Source organism: Globicephala melas, chromosome 8, assembly GCF_963455315.2.
Source record: "Globicephala melas chromosome 8, mGloMel1.2, whole genome shotgun sequence".
In the NCBI taxonomy this organism is placed as follows: domain Eukaryota; kingdom Metazoa; phylum Chordata; class Mammalia; order Artiodactyla; family Delphinidae; genus Globicephala; species Globicephala melas.
In genome coordinates this window covers 246,110-267,997 of record NC_083321.1, presented here as the reverse complement: position 1 = coordinate 267,997, position 21,888 = coordinate 246,110, and the positions used below count along the sequence as shown (strand labels likewise).

At 56.5% G+C, this 21,888-nt stretch overlaps 3 protein-coding genes and 1 long non-coding RNA gene across 47 annotated transcripts in view; 1 reads left to right on the top strand and 3 right to left on the bottom strand.

Annotated features, from left to right (window-relative positions):
• LOC115849534 (collagen alpha-1(I) chain-like) overlaps positions 1–8,186 on the bottom strand; it is a 26,546-nt gene extending 18,360 nt beyond the window's left edge. For all 28 annotated transcript variants that reach the window (XR_009564696.2, XR_009564709.2, XR_009564712.2 and 25 more), the window contains exon 1: positions 7,978–8,186. The gene's annotated coding sequence lies outside the window, so the exon portion shown is untranslated. The remainder of the gene's footprint in view (positions 1–7,977) is intronic.
• On the top strand, positions 7,785–19,627 carry RNH1 (ribonuclease/angiogenin inhibitor 1). Of its 7 annotated transcripts, none has more exons than XM_030850875.3 (11): positions 11,513–11,724; positions 13,926–14,011; positions 14,170–14,275; positions 16,851–17,021; positions 17,261–17,431; positions 17,880–18,050; positions 18,134–18,304; positions 18,397–18,567; positions 18,828–18,998; positions 19,160–19,330; positions 19,420–19,627. In XM_030850875.3, exons 1-11 carry the CDS (start codon positions 11,528–11,530, stop codon positions 19,505–19,507), a joined length of 1,674 nt encoding a protein of 557 aa, XP_030706735.1. In that variant the 5' UTR covers positions 11,513–11,527; the 3' UTR covers positions 19,508–19,627. The 7 variants fall into 7 exon arrangements, with proteins under 7 accessions (XP_060158653.1, XP_030706735.1, XP_030706739.1 ...); XM_030850876.3 differs by lacking the exon at positions 11,513–11,724 and adding an exon at positions 11,783–12,043 and having other exon boundaries at positions 13,926–14,039; XM_030850874.3 differs by lacking the exon at positions 11,513–11,724 and adding an exon at positions 12,630–13,294 and having other exon boundaries at positions 13,926–14,039.
• LOC115849535 (uncharacterized) lies at positions 10,717–13,154 on the bottom strand. The gene is made up of 3 exons (XR_009564720.2): positions 12,847–13,154; positions 11,135–11,195; positions 10,717–11,024 (listed from the first exon to the last, which is right to left on the bottom strand). It is a non-coding gene; the product is annotated as an uncharacterized lncRNA (long non-coding RNA).
• The window catches only part of PTDSS2 (phosphatidylserine synthase 2), a 33,673-nt gene continuing 27,420 nt past the window's right edge, over positions 15,636–21,888 (bottom strand). For 9 of the 11 annotated variants that reach the window (XM_060302675.1, XM_060302677.1, XM_030850881.2 and 6 more), the window contains one exon: positions 15,636–21,888. In XM_060302675.1, coding sequence (XP_060158658.1) covers positions 21,729–21,888 — 160 coding nt within the window. In that variant the 3' untranslated portion in view covers positions 15,636–21,728. The other 2 variants (XR_009564694.1, XR_009564693.1) reach the window with 2 other exon arrangements.

The window sequence follows — 21,888 nt, the reverse complement described above, 5'->3', positions numbered from 1 at the left end:
GATGAATTGTAATGACAGATTTCAACTAAAGAAGCAATTTTGCATTCCCAGGATAAATCCCAGTTAGTTTTGATGCATTATTCTTTATATATATTACAGGATTTGATTTGATTATATTTTGTTGAAGATTTTTGCAGTTGGCTTATGAGGGCTATTATCTGTAATTTTCTTTTTCTTTTTGGCATTCTTAGGTGTGGGGCTCAGGATAATGCTGCTCTCAAAATGTGAGTTCAGACATATTCCCTCCTGTTCTGTTTTTCTGGAAGAGACTGCATAGTATTATTGTTATTTCTTCTTTAAATATTTGGTAGAATTTGCCATTGAAACCATCTGGGCCTGGAGATTTCTTTTTCAGTAAGTGTAACTACAAATTCATTTTTTTTATGGTCACAGGACTGTGATATCGTGATTTATAATAAATATATATTTTGGTCTTCATCCCAAACCCCTTAGAATTTCCTAAGGGCAACGGGAGCACCTTTTGTTACAATATTTGGTCTTCTGGCCTCAGTCCCTGAAATCCCTCAGAGCCACGAAGTGAAATGGGTGTCTTGTTATTCATAACAAGTCTCTTTCCACCACTACTGGGTTTATGGTAAGAGGTGACTATTGGAAATCCCCTAAGGATGGGGATATAGTTGCCAGGGGGACCGACCACAATTAGAGGGTTGGAGCCTCCATGAAAACCCAAAAGGAGGGGGTTCAGAGAGCTGCCAGGTTGGTGAACCAGAAAGCTTCCACGGGCCAGGCCCTAAACTCCGCAGGGACAGAAGCTCCTGTGTTGAGGACCCTTCCAACCCTTCCAAACCTCGCTCTATATACATATCTCTCCATCTGGCTGTTCATTCATATCCTTTAATATCCCTTATAATAAACCCGCGATCTAGTAAAACTGGATTCCTGAATTCTGTGAGCCGCTCTAGCAAGTGAATCCAACCAGAGGAGGGGGTCGTGGGAACCTCCGATCTGTAGTCAGTTCGTCGGAAGGACAGGTGAACCTGGATTGGCGGCTGAAGTGGTGTCAGTCTTGTGGGACTGAGCCCTTAACCTGTGGAAGCTGGTGCTATCTCCAGGCTGACAGAGTCAGAATTCAGTTAAACTTGTGGGACACCTGGTCTGTGAGAACCAAGTCTTTGGTGGCGTGAAAAACACACACACCCTAAGGACTACCCCAGCTATCCAGTTTATCTTGAGTGAGTTTTTTCAGTTTGTAGTTTTGGAAGAATTGGTGCATTTCGTCTAAGTTGTCAAATTTGTGTGTGTGTAAGTTGTCTGTGGTGTTTCCTTCTTATCCTTTTCATGTCTTTGAGGCTTGTAGTGATACCCTCTCTTTCCTGATATTGGTAAAATATGTCCTTTCTTTTATTCTTGTCTGTATTGTTAGAGATTTATCAATATTTTGGTATTTTCAAAGAACCAGCTTTTGGTTTTACTGATTTTTCTCTGCTATTGTCAATTTTGTTGATATATATGCTTATTTTATTATTTCTTTCCTTCTGCTTGCTTTGGGTTTATTTTTATTTTTTGGTCGTCATTGTAGTTTCTTAAGGTGGATGCTTAGTTAATTCATTTGAGACCAATCTTCTTTTGTTATGTAGGCTTTTAGTGCTATAAATTTCCCTGTAAACACTGCCTTATCTGCAGCCCATAAATTTTTACATTTTATTTAGTTCAAAATACATTCTAATTTCCCCTGAGACTTCCTCTTTGACCTATGAACTATTTAGAAGTGAACAGGTTAATTTCTAAGTGTTTGGAGAATTTCATGGTATCTTTCTGTTAGCAATTTCTAGCTTAATACAATTATGTCATACTACGTGTATGTTTTCAATTCTTTTTTTTTTTTGCGGTACGCGGGCCTCTCAGTGTCACGGCCCCTCCCGCTGCGGAGCACAGGCTCCGGACGCGCAGGCTCAGCGGCCATGGCTCACGGGCCCCGCCGCTCCGTGGCATGTGGGATCTTCCCGGACCGGGCCACAAACCCGTGTCCCCTGCATCGGCAGGTGGACTCTCAACCACGATTTAACACTTTTTTATATCATTGGTATTTATAACGTGTTATTGGTTATGCCCATGCATTTTTGAATCATTGTAAATTTGGGAAGTGCTCTGTCAAGTTTCTTCCATGTACGAGGAGCTCCCACTTTCCTGTGAAGTGACGAGTCTTTGAAGATCTTCAAGGATCTGTGGACAAGGCGCTCTGAGCCATCAAGGCCGTCAAGGCCCTCGTGGTGCCACGGCCTCACTCCTCCTCGTGATCAGATCTGGGAGGAAACCACAACTCTTCTCTTCATTCTCCTGTCTCCGTTAATTGAATCACCTGACAATTCAAGAGCCTGTCCGTGACTTCTACTTGACACGGTCTCTTCCTCTTAATGAACGGTGTGATCTCAACATTCTTCTGTTGTATTTCGTGCCTCAATGTCTGAATAATTTCTGTTGATTTCAATGCTCATCTCCAGCACTTTTGTTTCATATTTCAGTATTTAAAATTTCCCCCAGTTCTTTAACAAGTAAATTTAAGGTGGGGGACTTCCCTGGCTGGTCCAGTGGTTAAGACTCCGTGCTTCCAGTGCAGGGGGTGCGGGTTCGATCCTGGGTCGGGGAACTAATATCCCACATGCCACATGGCACAGCCAAAACATAAATAAATAAATAAATAAATAAATAAATTTAAGGTGGCAAAAGTCAATGTCCTTCATATTTGTGCAAATCAGGAAGATATAATTTTTTACTGATATTGAAATATTGCAAAACATCTGTCCAAATGCAGTTAAGATGGCATATCCCTAACTCAGCTCTTCCACAGCCAGATGCCAGGTGACGCCCGCAGCCGCCTGTGCTCCATGCCACGGGGGCGCGTAATAGGGAGATACTGGAGTAGGAAGAGGCTGATTGAGTTAAAATGCTTTGTTCTGACAAATCTTACAACACATGTTGAAGACACCCACTGCTAGGGTCCCTCCTGACGCCTGGAGGGGCTCAGGTGAGTGAGGGGTGCCAGGCTCCGCACTAAGTTGGCACCTCCCCCAGCCCCCGGCCCTCGGCAGCTGACCCTGACTCCCTAAGGAGCTTTCCTTTACCTGGTTGACCATGAAGGTGGGAATTTGTCCAGGGTCGGCCCTGGGCCTCCTCCCCACGGCTTTAAACACCCACCAGGTTGCCATGGCCTCCCTCCACTCAGGCATCTCAAAGCTGTCAATAAATCCCCGGGTGTCTCATGGGCACCCCCAAATCCACATCACCGAAATAACTCCTCCCACTGCAAGGTGGTCTTTCCTCAGCCCACCCCCGCATAAGCTGCCCTACTGTGTGCTCAGCTGCTGAGGCTGACGCCGGAGTGACCCCTCCTCTCATGCCAACAGCCAGCCTGTCACCACGCTCGTCAACTATGCCTTCAGAGCACCGTGACTCCTGCCCTTCTCTTCCCACTGGACACCCTGGCCTGACCACCTCCACAATTACCCCTGATGGGTCTCCTGCTCTCGGGATAGAACCTAAGCCCTGCTCCAGGGGCCATGAGGCCATCCACACAACTTGCCGGAACTAAGGGGGCTCCCAGGTGCTGGGGGCTCTGAGGGGAGGGGGGACTGCGGGGGCTGGGGGGGCTCCGGGGGAACAGGTGTGCGCCTCGAAGTCCGTGTTGGGGGAATGCAGGAGAGGGAGTCTTGCTCCACTCGGCTACTCCTCCTTTCTGCCTCGGGCCGTGGGCCTGTGGTGGAGCTTCCATGGCCATCCTACAGCTGCCCCAGCCCTGAGCTACTACGGCAGCATAGATGGTGTCCACCTCTGACCTAGATGAGGATGCTAAACGCCCCTCTGGGTAAGCCTCTGTGCAGTGGGCATTCTGTGATGTCAGCCGCAGTTCAGGATCTGGCCGGTGTGAAGGCAGAACATGAGCCTCAGAGAGCACTGCCCCCCATTCTGCCAACGCTGCCGCACCACTAATTCCCTTGTGCTCAGACGGCCAGTCAATTTAGCCAATTCCTCCTCTTCCCCCAGATGGGCTCCCTTGCCCCGCCCCCCCATCACGTGAGGTCATTCTGGACACTTCCTGCGCCTCCACCTCCGGCCCCTCCCACAGCGCCCCTTCCAGGGAGCCCCAGCCACCCCACACCTGGCTCCGCCTCCCTCCCCTCCTCCTTCCCACCCAATGCCAATTTGGGGGGCTGCCCTGATCCCCCACGTGGCCCCCTAACTGACCTTCATCACGGCCATGCTGCACCTGGAGCCCAGAGTGGTCTCTGTGCCACTGAATAAGTGGGCAAGTGGTATCTCAGAGCATATCTCATTTCAGTTAAAAAAGTAAGGCAGTGTAATATTTCTCACACATTGGTGTCATTAACAGCTCCAGTAAATCCTTGTGTCTCTTTTCTAGTCTTCTCCCCAAGAGGGCAGGGTATCTCAGCCTGCATACCTGGTGCCTATGCTGAGTTGCTAACTCTAAATCAGGAACTCCTACATGCAAAGATAATGTGGTCACATCTGTTCTCAGGAATATTTCTGTGCTTCCCAAGGGCTTGGAGTATAAACCCAAGTACAGGTTGCATTTCATACTCTTGAAAAGAGGGAGGTGGCCCCATTTCCTGGGATGGTGGAATAGAGGGTTCAGGTCAACCCTCTGCTGAGAAGTAAAGAGCTGGGAACAGTATCAAGACAAAACCCATACACCTCTTAGAACTCCTACCAAGACAGTGAGGAATTGTGGGGCTAAGACCCAGAAGAGGGCTCAGTCTGAGAAACGAGTCACCAGGAGTGTCTGTTGATTTGGAGACAGCAGCTGTGAGGCTGAAAAGCTGATCAAAACTTGCTACAGAGCCCAGGGGCTGTGGTAAGAAGGGTGGCCAGTGAACCCTTCAGGTTCGGGTTGGACCCTGGAAGAGCTATACACTAGAGCCAGAGTGAGCAGGAAAGAGATACGCCCCTGTAAGAAGCAAAGCTCAGCTTCAAGCGATCCCAACCCCTCAGGATGAAGGTGACCTGACGATTGTCTGGGCTCCTAGCCTGGCAGTCTGCTCCAACAGAAGATAATATCATCAGTGTGTCATCCAATCATCAAGTTCTTTATGATTTCTTAAATATAAAATGTGCAACACTCAATCAAAAGTAACCAGGCATTATCCGGAAATAAGATGTGATGAAGAAGAACAGGCAATAGAAATAGACCCAACAGAGGTGCAGATAATGGAGCTATTAGACAAGGACTTTAAAAGAAATACACTTGGACTTCCCTCGTGGTGCAGTGGTTAAGAATCCTCCTGACAATGCAGGGGACAAGGGTTCGAGCCCTGGTCCGGGAAGATTCCACATGCCGCGGAGCAACTAAGCCCATGCACCAAAGCTACTGAGCCTGCGAGCCACAACTACTGATGCTGCATGCCACAACTACTGAAGCTTGTGTGCCTAGAGCCTGTGCTCCGCAATGAGAAGCTACCTCAATGAAGAGTAGCCCTCGCTCGCCGCAACTAGAGAAAAGCCCGCACACAGCAACAAAGACCCAACACAGCCAAAAATAAATAAATAAATTTATTATTAAAAAAGAGAAAGAAATACATTTAATGTAGTCAAGGAGCAAAAGGCAAGATTAACAGATGTGGGGAGGGGGAGACCTGGAAACAAAAACAAACAAATGAAAATTCTAAAAGAAATAAATAGAATAACTAAATTTAAGGACTCAATGGATAGTTTTGACAGCAGATCTAAAGATAAAGAGAGAATCGGTGAACCAGAAGGCAGGTCAAAAGAAATTATGTAGACCGAAACAGAGTCAAAGGATATAAAATCTAATAAAAAGCATAAGAGACATGTGGGTACAGTGGAAAGATCAAGCATATTTATTATTTATTTATTTATTTAAATAAATAAATTGGGTTGGGTCCTCGTTGCTGCGCGCGGGCTTTCTGTAGTTGCGGCGAGCGGAGGGCTACTCTTCATTGCAGTGCGTGGGCTTCTCATCGTGGTGGCTTCTCTTGTTGTGGAGCATGGGCTCTAGGCGCATGGGCTTCAGTAGTTGTGACATATGGGCTCAGTAGTTGTGGCTCGCAGGCTCAGTAGTTGTGGCACACGGGCTTAGTCGCTCTGTGGCATGTGGGATCTTCCTGGACCAGGGCTTGAACCCGTGTCCCCTGCATTGGCAGGCGGATTCTTAACCACTGAGCCACCAGGGAAGCCCTCAAGCATATTTTTAATTGATTCTAGATGAAGAGCAGAGAGTGAGGCATCCAAAATATCTGAAGAAATAAGAGCTGAGACTTTCCTGAAACTGATGAAAGATATCAAGCTACAGATTCTAGAAGCACAGTGAGGAACAAAAAGGATAAATACAGGGAAAAACACATCCAGGCACAGTATAGTAAACCTGCTGACTGAGAATAAAGAGGAAAGCTTTAAAGTACCCAGGAAGACATGTCATCTTCAAAGGAGTGACAATAAGAGTGACAGAAAGTATGGAAACCAGAAGACAATGGAATAACATCCTCAGAATGCTAACAGAAATAAATGCCAACCTATACATCTATACCCAGTGAAAATGTCCCTGAAAAATAAAGAATGCACAGAAAAATTTTCAGAGAAACAAAACCTGGCAGAATCCAGTTTCCTGGTTTCACCAGGAAACCCATACCAAATGAAATACTAGAAGGTGTTCTCCATGGAGAAAAAAAAAAAAAAGTGACCCCAGATAGAAGTTTGAAAATGCTAGGATTGAAGAGGGACCGAGTTTGATCCCTGGTTGGAGCACTAACATCCCGCAGCCATGCAGGAAAGAGAGAAAGGAAGGAAGGAAGGAAGGAAGAAAAGGACTCAACCAGGTGAATCAGGTAAGTTCAAAAATAACAAGAATGACATAACTTCCAGTGAATCCCAAAGGGCCCCCCACTGTGGCCAGCACATGTATGGTGGTAAACTGCACCCTCAACTTTGGGGGGTGTCTCAAAATTGACAAATACGGGTGAGAAAATGAGGGGAAAGGCACTTCCAGACCTTCCTTCCCCTCCTCAGGTGTTTTACTCAGCTTTCAATTTTATGTCCTTTGGCTGGGCACCACTTGTTTCATTCAGTCTGTGGACATCTGGCCACACCCCTCACCAGCTCCAGTCCCCGCAGGTAACCCTCTCTGGCCTGGTGCAGATAATGGAGCTATTAGACAAGGACTTTAAAAGAAATACACTTGGACTTCCCTGGTGGCGCAGTCCTTCCCCTCCCGAGTTTCCTTCCATCAGGGATTTCTGTCTGCTCTACTCACTGTTGAATCCTCAGCAGCTACAACACAGCCAGGCACACAGGAGTTACTAAATATTTACGAAGAAATGCATTTAGGTGAGGCACGAATTGTTAACATTCATTGACAGTATTAGATGAATGAAACATCACCTATAGATTACAAACGTTGCCTTAATTAACAGAGTTGCCACTTTCTTCCGAAACCAACTGTCTGTGTCTGTGTCTGACTCTCCAGCTCTAGTTGTCGGTGCTCGCAGAATCCCGACACTCAGACTTTGCTCCAAGTCAGAGAACCGACCCGCTGCACGCCACGTTAATGTCACGGCCCGGGCCCTGCTAGGCCTCATCCTCACCGGGTCCGACTTTCGAGGCCCACCTACGGCACGCGCGGGTCCGCCCATCAGTTTCAGCCGGGCTGGAGGCGGTGAGGGCACCTTGGGGACCACCGCTGGCCCCGCCCCACCCCACCCGCAGGCCCCGCCCCACCCGCAGGCCCGCCCCTGTCCGCAGGTCCGCCCCTGTCCGCCCGCCCACAGGCCCCGCCCCTAGAGGCCCCGCCCACCTCCTGCTGCCGCGCCGCAGCGAGGCCCCGCCCCACCGCTGGTCCTGACACCGCCCCCCCGGTCGGAAGTAGGCCGTCTCCCTCCCGGTCAACAGGCCAGGGACAGTTCGTTGTCGTGTCTAGGTCAGTCACTCCCTAGGTCCATCATCGGGTGGGCCAAACAGACGGCCGACCAGTCCGGGGTCAGTCCTTACCGGCGCCGGTCTTGGTCGGGCCGCGCGTGGACGCACGCCGGGCGCCACTGAGGCCACGCAGCCCGGGGAGACGCGCGCTCGCCAGCGTGGGGCGAGGGGTCCCCTGGGCGGGGGGTCAGCCCCACTCCTTGGGCCTGTGGGGCGGGTCCTGTCGGGGGCGGGTCCAGTGAGGCGGGTCCGCGCGGGCCGAGGCCGCGGCACCGCCCAGGGAACGTCGGCGCGCTCCGATGACGTCAGGGCGTCCGAGTTCGCCTCTGCGTGTGCGCGCCGCCGCCGGCCGTCCTCCCGGGGCACTCTAGGACCTCCGGCGTGGGGCGCTGGTTCTGCGCCTGCGTGGCCTGCGTCCTGGTGGTCCGCTCTTTGGCGCCGAGCAATCTACACCAGCAAGGGCTGGCTCAGCCAGACTTTCCTTCTCAAATTGAGTAACCCCCGACCTTATTCCCCAAAAGAACCGATCCCCAGGAAGGACAGACAGCCCTGGCAGAGAGCACTCGACCGGGTGGCGCCCATAGGGTGCTGGGCCTTGGGATGGCCATGTGTCCGCCCTGCAGTTCTGTCCCGTTAGGTCACCCGAGTGACCCGGGGGAGCTGGGTGGGCAGCTCCTGTGGGAAAGAGGACATAAGTGGGACAGCACCTCGAGGGCCGCGAGTTCGGGTTGTCACAGGGTCTGGCTGAGACAGTCTAAATGTCAGCTTGTGGAGATTGGTTGAGTAGATTGAATACACGCGAACGGTGACACACAGTGTGCCCCCTAAAGGTTAGCTTCCATACATATCTATTCACGTACGTGTATATTCGTGTATACATATCTATTCTTAGATGAGAAATATAGCAGCTCCCTAATGCATTAGTTTCTTACTGCTACTGTAGTGAGTTGCTACAGACTAGATATTTTACAATTCTGGAGGTCAGAAGTCAGAAATGGGCTTTAGGGGGTTAAAAATCAACGTATCCACAGAATGGTTCCTTCCAGAGGCTCCAGGGGAGAATCTAGTTCTTGGCCTTTTCTAGCTTCTAGAGGCTGATTGTCTCCATCTTCAAAGCGCAGCCACTCCAACCTCTGCTTCCATTGTCACTTCCTCTCTGATTTTGACCCTTTTGCCTCTCTTTTAAGGACCCTCAGGATTACATTGGGCCTATCCAAGTAATCAAGGACAGTACCCCCATCTCAAGATTCTTAACTTTGTCATATCTGCAGAGACCCCTTTGCCATCTATGGTAACTATTGACAGGTTTGGGGATTAGGACGTGGTCATCTTTGGGGGCCATTATTCTGCCTACTATTGCTTATATTTCATTTTTATTTTTAAAACTGTGTATTGTGTGTACAGGAGGAGCAGGGGCAGATACACAGATGTCAGATCATTTGTCTCTGGAAGATGGGCATTCTTGGGCCTTTTTTTTTTTATCTCTTCTGGTTTTTCTACAAAAAGCACATACTGCTCCTGTGATAAAAATCATGTTAAAGTTGGTTGGCATGCCAGTGCACCCAGAGGCCTCTTTCTGCCCCCTCCCCTCTCCCTGCTGCATCCTCACCCACCCCAGCCTGCAGGAGTTTCTGCCAGAAACCCAGCACCACGCTCATCCTCCTGCATCAGGGTGGGGGAGAGCTGCGCACTGTCTTCACTCGACAACTTGTCAACTCGCACTTGCTCTGCGGGAGCTCATGGTGTCGGGCGGGGGTGGGTGTCTGTGCCTTGGGGGCCCAAACCTGCGAAGCCACTGGTCTCTCCAGGACCCCTGGCCCCACGTTGGTGGCCCTGACCCCTTACAAACTACACAAGCAAGGACTGGCCCCGCCGGATATTCTCCCCAAGTTGAGTAACCCTTCCTTTATTCCCAAAACGAACCAGCCCCCAGGCAACTGGTCAGCTCCCTGAGGTTCCTTTGTTAAATTTAGAGATCTTGGTTGGTTTCAATAACTGACCATCTGGGCCACATGTGCTTTTCTCTTCTGCTGCTGTAAATTCCAGCTCTGATGTTTTTTTGTTTTTTTTTTTTTTGCTGTACGCGGGACTCTCACTGTTGTGGCCTCTCCTGTTGCGGAGCACAGGCTCCGGACGCGCAGGCTCAGCGGCCATGGCTCACGGGCCTAGCTGTTCTGCGGTGTGTGGGATCTTCCCGGACCGGGGCATGAACCCGTGTCCCCTGCATCGGCAGGCGGACTCCCAACCACTGCACCACCAGAGAAGCCCCAGCTCTGATGTTTTAAGTTTACCAATAGTGAGCCTGCGAAACCCTAGGCCGTCAACCTTGACTCCAGTTAAAGCAGAACCCTAGCCGCCTGCCCCCAACCCCCCGCCCCCTCCCCACCTCGCTCTGTGGCCCCAGGTATGCCATGTGCATTCCAACACATGTGAGTAATAAACCTTTTTTATTTCCCAAAGCTTCCTAATGGTCTTTGTTGAAGGCTGCCTTGCAATCACAAGGGCAAGTCCAGCCACGACACTGGTTATGGCTAGGCCAAGAGGGGCGCAAAACAGGTGTGTTATGAAGCCTTTAACCATCTTCCTACTGGTAGACATTTAGATTGTTTCCAGGTTTGGACAGTTGCAAAATGCTGCAAAAAGACATTTTGAACATGTCTCCTAAGCTCATGCATGAATATTCCTCTTGATCGATACACAGAAATGCAGGGGTGTGTAGTGTTTTACATAAGCCAGATGCCACGCTTGTTACCCGAAAGACGTTTCGCCTTGTGGTGAGTGTTGAGCCAAAAGACACAGCCAAGCCACAGATCCGGAAAGGAAGGGTTTATTTCTGGCTGCAAGTAAGGGGAACACTGGGGATCTTCTCCAAAGCAGTGTCTCCCCGCAGAGTCCTGGGTTCATTTGATTGAAGTCAGGAGGGTCAGAAAAGGTCATCTTCACCCCTTAGATTCCGGTAGGTCTGGTGGTTGCGGCTTCAGGCTAATCGTCACCATTGAAACAGAACCGGGAGTCTTTACAACTGGAACATTATTTTTGCTGTTGTTACTTCTCTTGTCTGATTACAGTCGTTTGTTTCTGCGTTCTTTTGTTCCCTTAAGATCATCAATTACTGAGACCTGTTCAAGGGCAAAGCATTGTGGCCCAGCTTAGATCACAAAACGGCTTAGGCCAAAAAATGGCTTCTGTTAAGAAAGCCATGCCTGGTTCTCTCTCCCAGGAAACCTACCGTATCTGCTTACACACTGACGCCTTTCATCACAGCCAAGACAGATAGTTTCCATCTTTTCCTGTGTGGCAGCAAAAAGAAGTGTCTCAGATATTCGATTTCTGTGCTTTGGGAAACTCCCACGTCCTGCCTGCTGGTGGGAGGGCGCAGAGAAAGCCCCGACGGCCTCTGTCTCCTTGGGGGTGGTCGGGGCTCCCCGCGCCTGCGCCCGCATCTCCGCCTGACGCCCCCTCCCCGCAAGGTGGCCTGCCCCCGTTCTGGGCGACAAAGTGGAAAATCAAACTGGGACGTCAACTTTTACCCCAGAGTTCAGCGGAAAGCGGCGAAGGCTTAGCTGTGGGCGCTGGCTCGGCGCGCGTCTCAGAAAAAGACCCGGGGCCAAGCCGGGGAGGGATGGAGGGATGTCGGGCGGGCCCTTCCCAGGGTCTAGGGTCCTCCAGCCGGGGTTCGGTGGGCGAGGGCGACCTGGCGCGGGGCTCTGGGCCCGCCCGGCCCCCACTCTCCAAGGCCCCGCCCCAGGACGTGACCCCACCCCCTGCCCGGGCGGAAGACGCAGCTCTGCTCTCTGGTCTACGGTGGAGGCCCAAGAGGTGAGGTCCGGGGTCGGGACAGAGCGGGAGCGGGCCGGCGAGGGGGGCGCGGCGTTTTGGGGGTCCCCCAGCCGCTGACCGCGTGGCGGACGGTCCCCGGACCCGAGAAAGTGCGGGGCCGGGGGCGCGGGGAGCCCTCTCCGCGCTTCTGAGCGGCCCGCCTCTCCCTGGAGAGGCCCCGGCCCGACCCCGCGCTGACCTCCGACCCCCGGACACATGCGGAGCCTCGGGCGGGCGTGGAGGGCGGCGGCGGCGGCGGGCTGCTCCGCGCGGACCCCGGCGCGCCCCTGCCTCCCGCCACCCCCCGCGCCTCGCAGAGGTAACCAAGCTGCGCCGGTAGCGGGGGGCGGGCCGCGGGCACCGCTCCAGGGAAGGCCCGGGCAGGATGCTGAGGCGGAGAAGACACAACTCCTGGCTTCCGGCGCGGTCTTGCGCAGCGCCCTGTCCCCGCACTTGGAAGCATTAATTAGGGGCCGTTCTTGAGATCCTGGATCCGCAACTTGGGGCCTGGGGAGCAGCCCAGCTGGTGGGGGTCCTGATTGCCAGGGAGGCCGTGGGCCGGACATGTGCTTGTTCCTGTCCAGATCAGGCACCGTAACTGGGGGCTTGTGAGGAAGGCTGTACACGCGGCATCTTTGCGGGATGTTAACACTTTTACATGGGTTCTCAAAGGGATCCGTGTCCTCTGGAGGCTAAGACGCCCGCAGGCCAACCAAAGGGATACTCTGGGTCTAGGCAAGTCTGGGGGCTTGGGGGGCGCAGCTGCCGGGTATCAGTTTCCTACTCTGGAGAGGCGAGTCCCCTAATGTCACACTGGATTCTGGGAGGGAGCAGCCGGGGGGAGCGGTGTCGGGGCTGGAGATCCTCAGGGGCCCCTCCCCCTGATCCCTCTCTCGCGATGACTGAGGGTTCTGAGTCAGGGTTTGGGTGGCCACACCCTGGGCTGGGGGTGGGTGGCAGGCCTGGTTTTGCTCAGGTGCTCTGGCCAGTGGGCTGGGCGGTCTCTCCCTGGGATGGCCCTTCCCTGGGATGGTACGGGAAGTGGCCAGTTACCCGTGCCCTCGCCTCAGTTTCTTAGTAGGCCTCTCTGCTGGGACATGAACACGCGAATCCGAATCTTACCTGATCATTGGCACCAGGGGCCTCCCAGGAGGAATGTACCTAGAGCCTTTGCCTGGGCTGGCCCTCCTCCCCGCTGTGGGCTTGAACCAGCCGGGGCCCGGCAGGGGGCATGCCCTCTTCAGCAAGGCCGGGGCTGTGCCAGGCACGGACACAAACATGAGTGAAGCATTGTTCTCAGGAATCTGGGGGTTTCGGGGAACCGGGAACCTCACATGGGTCTGAGTCATCCTGTCTCCAGAGACCTGGAAAGGCATGGCTTCCAGGCGTGGGTGTTTACTGAACTTCCTGTTGCTCTTGACTGAAAGCCCGCTCCCTGCCCCACTCCCGGGCACCCCCCAGCTCACGGCTGCCGCTGGGTTCCTCTCCTGCTGGCCCCCCTTCAGGGCCACAGTCGGCACCCGCCCGGGGCTCTGGTTACTCATTTGTTCAGGCGCTGTGTGTGGCCCTGGTGAGGCTTCAGGGCCTGTGACCTCCCATCCCAGACCTGCTGGCCAGAGGCCTCCCTCTTTTCTCAGCCTGCTTGGTGGACTGGCTTCTTTGTGGGCTGGTCCCTGGGCTGAGCCGGGGTTGGGCAGAGGACGTGCCCTGTCCAGAGTCCCAGGCCCAGAAGGGGCTCATGGAAACAGGCGCCCCGGGCGGCCACCCATGAAGGCACCATCCGGCGCGCAGGTCGCTGGACCTGGGGTCCCCGCCCCGCCTTCTCTGTCCTGGCCAGGGCGCTTGTGGCTGGTACCCCTCAGGAACTGCCGGCTGACCACCTGACAGGGCTGCTTCAGGGCAGTGAGGCCTCAGGTGCTGGCATCCTGGGTGCGTCTGGCTTTGTGGATGCCGGCCAGGTGGGGCTGTGCGCTGCCTTCCTGTTCTCGGAGGGGAGAAGTCACAGATTGGGGCCCCTGCGCCCTCCTGGCTGGGGTCTGCACACTGTCCGGGCCCACAGGCGCCACCTCTCCCTGCCCCCCCCCACCTGTCCTTGCTGGCAAGGCAGAGGCAGGGCTTCGGGCGGTGAGCGTCGGTCTCCCCTTCCTCGGGTGGGAGGTGCCCAGGAGGCTGGGGGGTGAGAGCGGCCTCTGTCCCCGCAGCCACGTCCCCCAGCTCTGCGGTCCGTGGCAGTCTTTGCCCGGGAGCCCTCTCCCATTTCTGCTTCTGGAGGCTGACGTGGATAAAGGTGCTGAAGAAGGGAAACAAAGCAGGCGGTGAGGCTGTGGCTTCTCCTGGAATGTCCCCTGGGGTCCTGTTTGGACGTCTTCTGTCCACTGGATCTCTGGCCTGTCAGACCTTGAGAGTTTGGCTGAAATCCTCTCCTTCTCCCCTGCCTGTGTCTAGGCAACACCTCGCCTCCCACCATGAAGCTCGACATCCAGTGTGAGCAGCTGAGTGACGCCCGGTGGACAGAGCTCCTGCCTCTGATCCAGCAGTACGAGGTGGTCAGGTAGGACCAGCCGTGCCTGCGTCCCCGGGGTCATCACCCCGCAGGGGGTGAGGGGTGCTCCCAGGTCACTTCATTTACAGAAGCGTGATGTAAATTTTGTATGATTTTCACGTGGCATAAAATGTGACTCCTTTTGTATTTTGTTCCAACCGTTTGAATGTAAACCCATTCTGGCCCAGGCCTGGTGGGCAGAGCAACCTGGCCCAGGGTCTCCTCCGCTCGTCCCCTTCCCCTGGAAATGCAGTCGCCACAGCCGGCTCTTGTGGGCACTGCCTGTCCTCTGCCCCTGCCGGGCTGCGGGCTGGGAATCCAAGTCCAGGCTGACTTCTGCTGTTGAGGCCCTCAAACCCGCAGGTTCCTCAGGGCTCACGAGCAAGAGATGAGTGCCTGCCTGCTTATCTTTTTTTTTTTTGGATTTAAAAATATTTTATTTTTGAATAGGTAAGACATATGGTACAAAATCAAAAAGACACAAAAGGGAATACAGTGAAAAGTCTTACTCCTGTGCCCAGTCCACTCTGTTGCCCTCTGCATCAACTACCCTTGTTTCTAAGAATTTAGCCCCCAGGTATAATTCCGTAGATATAATGTGAAATAACATATGCACAAGAATGTTCATTACAGCATTATTTTTAATAGCAAAAGATAGGAAACAATGGAAATATCCATTAATAGGGGACTGATTAAATCAGTTATGATATATCTGTTCAGTGGAGAAGTATACGGTTATAAAATAGCATGAGACAGCCCTTGATGTGCAAGTGTGTATTAAGTAAAAAAAGTGCAGAACAGCATGCACAGTATGCCATTTGTGTTTCTAATACAAGGAAGCATGTGTATACGCGTGAGTATCTTGGGAAGGGCCAGCAGGAAGGCGAGGGCTGGGAGGAAGAGCAGTGGGAACAGCGTTTAAGAAGGTGCAGTGCCCGAAGGGTACACTGAGGAATGGTGAGCTCTCCGAAGTACGGCGTGTGCGGCGGAGCGGCAAGGGCGAGGCTAGCAGATTTCCAATTCTTTTCCCCTCGGTTTTAGACAAATAGCAATAGCAGCGTAGGCTTCACTTTGTTGTATAACCTTCCTTTTTCCCTTAATCTATTTTGGAAATCTTACCCAGGCATTTAGAGCCACTTTTTTTTCTTATTAGGGCTCCAAAGCAATTAATTGCTTCTAACCTTTTGTTATTATAAACAATGCTATGATAAATAGCTTCTTACATGTGTCATTTTACTTTTTTTTTTTAACACCTTCATTGGAGTATAATTGCTTTACAGTTTCTGCTTTATAACAAAGTGAATCAGTTGTACATATACATATGTTCCCATATCTCTTCCCTCTTGCGTCTCCCTCCCTCCCACCCTCCCTATCCCACCCCTCTGGGTGGTCACAAAGCACCGAGCTGATCTCCCTGTGCTACGCGGCTGCTTCCCACTAGCTATCGGTTTTACGTTTGGTAGTGTATATATGTCCATGCCACTCTCTCACTTTGTCACAGCTTACCCTTCCCCTCCCTGTGTCCTCAAGTCCCTGCTTATCTTTCTTCTTTTGAACTTACTTGAAATAGTTTTATGGAATAGTTTTATGGAAGGTTTATGGAAGAGTCACAAAGACAGTGCAGGGTCCCCCGTGCCCCGTCGCCTGGGGCGCTGGTCAAAGCGAAGAGCCCGACACGGCCGCCTTGACTCACGTCACCGGCTTTTCCGTGCGTGTCCTCTCCTGTTCCCGGCTCGTGCGGGACCCGCCACGGCATCATCGCCACGTCTCCACGGCCCCTCCTGTCTGTGATGGTCCCTCCGTCCCGCCTTGTCCTTGGCCGCCTGCCTCTGGGGTCCGCTCACTCGGGCTCAGGTGAAAGGGCCTCTGGCGTCTTCTCAGGGTCGAGTCACACGTTTTGGCCACAGACAACACAGAAATGACGTTGTGTCCTGCCTGGCGTATCGTATCGTGGGAGGTGTTGTCACAGCGGTGCCATGTGGTCACCCCTGATGGTCGCCGTGACCACCTGATGCGGGTGCCTGCCACTTCTCGGCGTGACACCCCTTCAGACTCTGCTCACGCCCTGTTCCTGCTCGGACTTTTTGCCTGTTGATCGTCGCAGCTGTTGGTGGGTTTTTGGCCTGAAGTGTTCCTGGGACTCTGCCTCACTGGGGTTTTTAATTTTTTCATTCCTTCCACATTTATCACTTGTCATTCTCTGAGGAAGAGCTGGCTTTCCTTCCACCTGTATTGACTCAGTGGTTCACTTAATCGGTGGACGTGATCCTGGGTCAGGGTTTGGCACGTTCCACGCTGGCCTCTCCGAGCCTCTTCAGCCGGGCTCTGCCCTCGAGCTGCCGCCTCCAGGTTTGGTTTCTCTCCTGGGGGTGGAGGGGCACTTGTGCCCCCTGACCGTGTCCCGGGGAAGATGCGGAGATACGCGTCCATATAGGTGCCAGTATCTTAACAGTTTTTACGAGACGATCCACGCGCTTTTTCTCTTTCATTATAAGATGTGTTGGTTGTGACCCACCTCGTCGAGTTCTTGGCCCAAGAATGGGTCACAACCTGCTGTGTGAAGTGACTGAGTGTCTGTCTGCAGGCTGGACGACTGTGGCCTCACGGAGGTGCGGTGCAAGGACATCGGTTCCGCGCTCCGGGCCAACCCCTCCCTGACGGAGCTCAGCCTCCGCACCAATGAGCTGGGCGACGGCGGCGTGCACCTGGTGCTCCAGGGCCTGCAGAGCCCCACCTGCAAGATCCAGAAGCTCAGGTGAGCCATGCCGGTCACTCCTGGGCTCTGGGCCCTGAGGCACACCTGAGCCCTCTCTCGCGGCCCCCACCCCGCATCTCCTCCTGCAAGGCCGGCTGCCTGGCCTCCCCCGTGGGGATGTGTGTGGTGGCGGCAGTTCTGTGTCCGCCTTGCTTGGGCTCCGGCAGATGGAGGGTGGCTCGTCTTGCGTGGGAGCCGCAGCCGGCTCGTGGGGCCCGCTGACGGCCACGTGTGTCCAGCCTCCAGAACTGCTGCCTGACGGAGGCCGGCTGCGGGGTCCTGCCCGGCGTGCTGCGCTCCCTGTCCACCCTGCGGGAGCTGAACCTCAGCGACAACCCGCTGGGTGACGCCGGCCTGCAGCTGCTCTGCGAGGGGCTCCTGGACCCGCAGTGCCACCTGGAGAAGCTGCAGTGAGTGTGCACCCCACCCGGGGCCCTGAGGTGCCCGCACCCACCCGTCCCCTGGGTTTCGGCTGTCTGCCCTGGGCAAGCCCCCTCCCCAGCTCATCGGCTGCAGGGAGCTTCGAGGAGGGGCTCTTCCCTGAGGCTGGGGTTGTGGCCTCTGAAAGCAGCTGGCAGCTGGCCTGTGACCCCGAGTGAGCACACAGACGGGGTCAGCCACAGAGGGAGGAAGCCAAGCCGGAAAGCCCCAGCTCGGGCTGGGTGTCTTTCTCCTGGGTCTCTGGGCACCCGCCACCCAGGGAGATGGCCCCTCGGCCACTGCCGTGCTGTCACCGCCAGGCAGCCGTCCGGTCTCCGCAGGCCTCACGGCTGGGGTGGGAAAGGAGACCCAGACCGGTGCCCCCTGGGCCAAGCCGCATTCCTGCGGCCGAGGGGCTGACTGCCCGCCCGCCCCCAGGCTGGAGTACTGCAACCTGACGGCCGCGGCCTGTGAGCCCCTGGCCGCGGTGCTCAGGGCCACACGGGACCTGAAGGAGCTCATGGTGAGCAATAATGACCTGGGCGAGGCTGGCATCCGGGAGCTGTGCCGGGGCCTGGCGGACTCCGCCTGCCAGTTGGAGGCACTCAAGTAAGCTCCGGGCTGGGGCTGGGGGGCAGGGCGGGGGCTGGGGGGGGGGGCGCCCCAGCTCCTAGCGCCTCTCGTGCCCCCAGGCTGGAGAACTGCGGCCTCACGCCGGCCAACTGTAAGGACCTGTGTGGGATCGTGGCCTCCCAGGCCTCGCTGAACGAGCTGGACCTGGGCAGCAACCCGCTGGGCGATGCAGGCATCGCGGAGCTGTGCCCTGGGCTGCTGAGCCCCGGCTCCCAGCTCAAGACCCTCTGGTGAGCTGGCCTCCGGCTGGGCAGACAAAAACTTGGGGGTGGCAGGACGCGTTGGGAGCCTCTCTGTGCTGACGGGGGACTCACCTCTGTAGGCTCTGGGAGTGTGACATCACCGCCAGTGGCTGCAGAGACCTCTGCCGCATCCTCCAGGCCAAGGAGACCCTGAAGGAGCTGAGTCTGGCAGGCAACAGTCTGGGTGACGAGAGCGCCCGGCTGCTGTGCGACAGCCTGCTGCAGCCGGGCTGCCAGCTGGAGTCCCTGTGGTGAGGGGGCCGCGTGGCACCAGGGGATGGGAGGGCCCATGCAGAGGATCCTGGGTGGCCCGGGGGGGCCAGCGCCGGGGGCTGGCGAGGTGCAGGTGCCCTCGGGGGGCGGGGGGGGTGTGCGCCGAGGTGGAGCCACTGAAGACAGGCAGAGACTCGGTGGCGGGGGCGGGGCGCTGGCGCTCAGATCCCCAGGGCCCTCCCGGGGCACCCCAGTGGCGTGGGCCACGGTGGCCCCAGTCCCCGTCTGCCGCCCGCAGGGTGAAGTCCTGCAGCCTCACGGCCGCCTGCTGCCACCACTTCGGCTCGATGCTGACCCAGAACAAGCGTCTCCTGGAGCTGCAGCTGAGCAACAACCAGCTGGGCGACTCGGGCGTCCAAGCCCTGTGCCAGGCCCTGTGCCAGCCCGGCGCCACACTGAGGGTGCTCTGGTGAGCCTGCTCGGGGGGCGCCCCGTCCGCCCGGGCTGAGGGTGGGGACAGCTAAGACTCAAACCCGCCCCCTCGCGCTCCATGATCAGGGCCTGGGCCCTGGTTGCACAGCCACCTGGGGGCGCACCCTCCACCTGACCTCGGCCCTGCCCTCCGCCCAGGCTGGGGGACTGTGACGTGACAGACGGCGCCTGTGGAGGCCTGGCCTCGCTCCTGCTGACCAATCGCAGCCTGCGCGAGCTGGACCTGAGCAACAACGGCCTGGGTGACGCCGGCGTCCTGCAGCTGCTGGGCAGCCTGGAGCAGCCCGGCTGCGCCCTGGAGCAGCTGGTGTGAGTGGCCCTGGGGTGCGGGGGACAGGCGAGGCACACGGGGCGGGGTGGGGGGTGTTGCTGCTACCTCACCCCCTCCCTCCCTGCAGCCTGTACGACATCTACTGGACGGAGGTGGTGGAGGAGCGCCTGCGGGCCCTGGAGGGGAGCAAGCCCGGCCTGCGGATCATCTTCTGACGCCCCTCCCCAGACGGCCCTCCTCCCACGAGGAGTCCTGGCTTTAACCGAGAGAAGAGCTTAAATCAGCTTATTTTTGGGAGAGCATTTTAGGCACTTTATTAAAACGCTTTTCTGGCAGGAGGGGTCTTTGTCTGTTCTCGTGGTCCCCACGAGGCTCTGGTGTCAAGGGGGTGATGTTTTCGTGAGCACCACAGACGTAGCAGCCTTAGGCAAGTCAAGTCGGGGGTCCGGGCCTGGTGGCGGCTGCGCCCAGCGGGGTCCTCCGTGGGGGTCCGGTCTGAGCTCCCCAGGTGCTGGCGGGGTCCTGCTCCTTGCGGCCTCGTAGGCCACCCCGTCCTACAGGCCTTCCCTGCCTCGGGTCTGTGAGGACGGCATCCCGCCTGCACTAAGGGGCACCAGAACGTGGCCCCTGGCCTCGGGGCCTGGCTCACCTTGGCCAGCAGCGTTGGTCATTGGCTGGCAGCGTGCTCGGACCTCCTGTGTGTGGGCCGGAAAGCCCGGCTGGGAGCTGCTCCCAGGGCCTGGCCGAGCCTGCCGACGGCTGGCTCCCGAGTGCTCTCCTGGTGGAGGCTGGAGCCCTGTGGACGTAAGGGCAGGGTCTGCTCCGTCTCACTGGCCTCGTCTGGCCGTGGGCGGACAGCGTAGGGGTGACCTGTCCTGAGCAGCACGATCAAGGTGTGACACTGGGCAGCTTTCAGAGGGTCGGCGCCTGGGCAGTAACTTCCTGCCATCACGACGAAGCCCTGAAGGTACCCAGGGCCCCCAGAAGAGAGCAGGATTTGTGGAGGACTGGGTGGACCCGGGAGACGCTCCAGGGGAACCCGCACCCACCGTGGGCCAGAAACCGCTCCTGGGGGCCACGCCTGGGACCAGTGAGCAACACGGGCCTCCAGCCCTGCAGGGAGAGCACAGGCCACAGGAATGAGGTAATCTGGGACCAGAGCGACTGAACCCTGTGACGCCGAGAACCCCGGGTGGAGGTGGGCAGACAGGACGCTTGGTGTCTCCGCAGTGTTGGGACAGGCGTCGGCCCTAAACCCAGATCAAAGGTGACACTCGGACAGCAGCAGGTGGGGTGGGGCACACTGAGGCCCCGGGTCACACCCCTGACGTGAGGAAGCCCACGGAAGCCAGAGGCTGAGAAACTCAGCTCAACAGCACAACGCAAGAGCAGAGGGTGGGGTGGGGGCACAGGCACGCCGCTGTCCGTCCTCACAACCGCCGCCCTAGGTTTGAAATTCTCCCTAGAAATAGTTGCGGGAAAATAAACTAAGGAAACAAGTCCACCACCAAGGCCCTGGCGCTCTGAGAGGCCCTGCCCTTGGGAAGGTCGGGAGTGTCACCCTTGCTCGGAAATCAGGGCGCTTCCCTTCGCCGGTGCGTGTGAAGCCTGAAGACAGTGTGCCGTCACCCACACCCCGCCCAGAACTAGCTCCCTGGGACCGGCCCGAGGGGCGGATGCAGCAGGAGGCGCCGGGGGGCCGGCGACCCTCGTGCCCTCTGGTCGTCTGCCAGGATAGGTGTCCAGCCCAAGTGGCTCCCAGCTGCCCTCTGGGCGGCACAGGGTGGGGCAGGGGCGAGGGGCAGCGAGGAGCTGCGGAGCTGCAGGCCGTCACCGTGGCTTTTATTTGTTCTGTTTGCTCGTGGGGGTGACCTCAACCCTGGGCCACAGAGACCCTCCCTCACGACCCACCCTCCTGACGGCGGGCACCAGGCCTTGGAGTCTCTGAGTCGATGTGCGGGCAGCCCTGTGCACGCACCTCCAGGTTGGAGGGTCAGATGGAAGCTCCCGAGGAAGCGGATCTGCCCTTTCCCAGCCACGCCAGGGCGTCCCTGGACGACTGTCCTTCACACGTGCCGCCAGAAGGTCGTGGGGGACCGGCGGGGCCCAGGGAGCGGAGAGGGGCACCGAGACGCTGCTGCCTGGGCTGGGCCGTCTGGGCACCAAGGCTCGGGGTGGCCAAGGCGGCGGGCTGACTGCACAGAAGGGGGACCAGCCGGCCCAGGGCGAGCCCCAGGGCCTCAGGAGCACACGTGCACACACACACGCACCCACACGTGTGCACACACCACACACACGCGCGCGCCCCACCCCACCGTGCACGCGGGAGAAAAGGGAGATAGAACCTTGAGGGCTGAGGCCTGCTGGAGGGCTCCTGGCGGGAACCGCAGAGGGCGGAGGGCGCCGGGCCTGGGCTCTGCAGGCCCAGCCACAGCGTCAGTGCGGTGCTGGCACCCCCTCCCTCTCGGCCTCCTCGGGCCCCGAGGGGTCGTCGGGCCCTGGTGGGCGCCCGTCCACGCTGCCGTCCGCCCTGCCCTGGTCGTCCCTGCCCTGCTGCTTCTGCCGCCGTGTCTCCTTGTACCTCAGGGTGATGTCC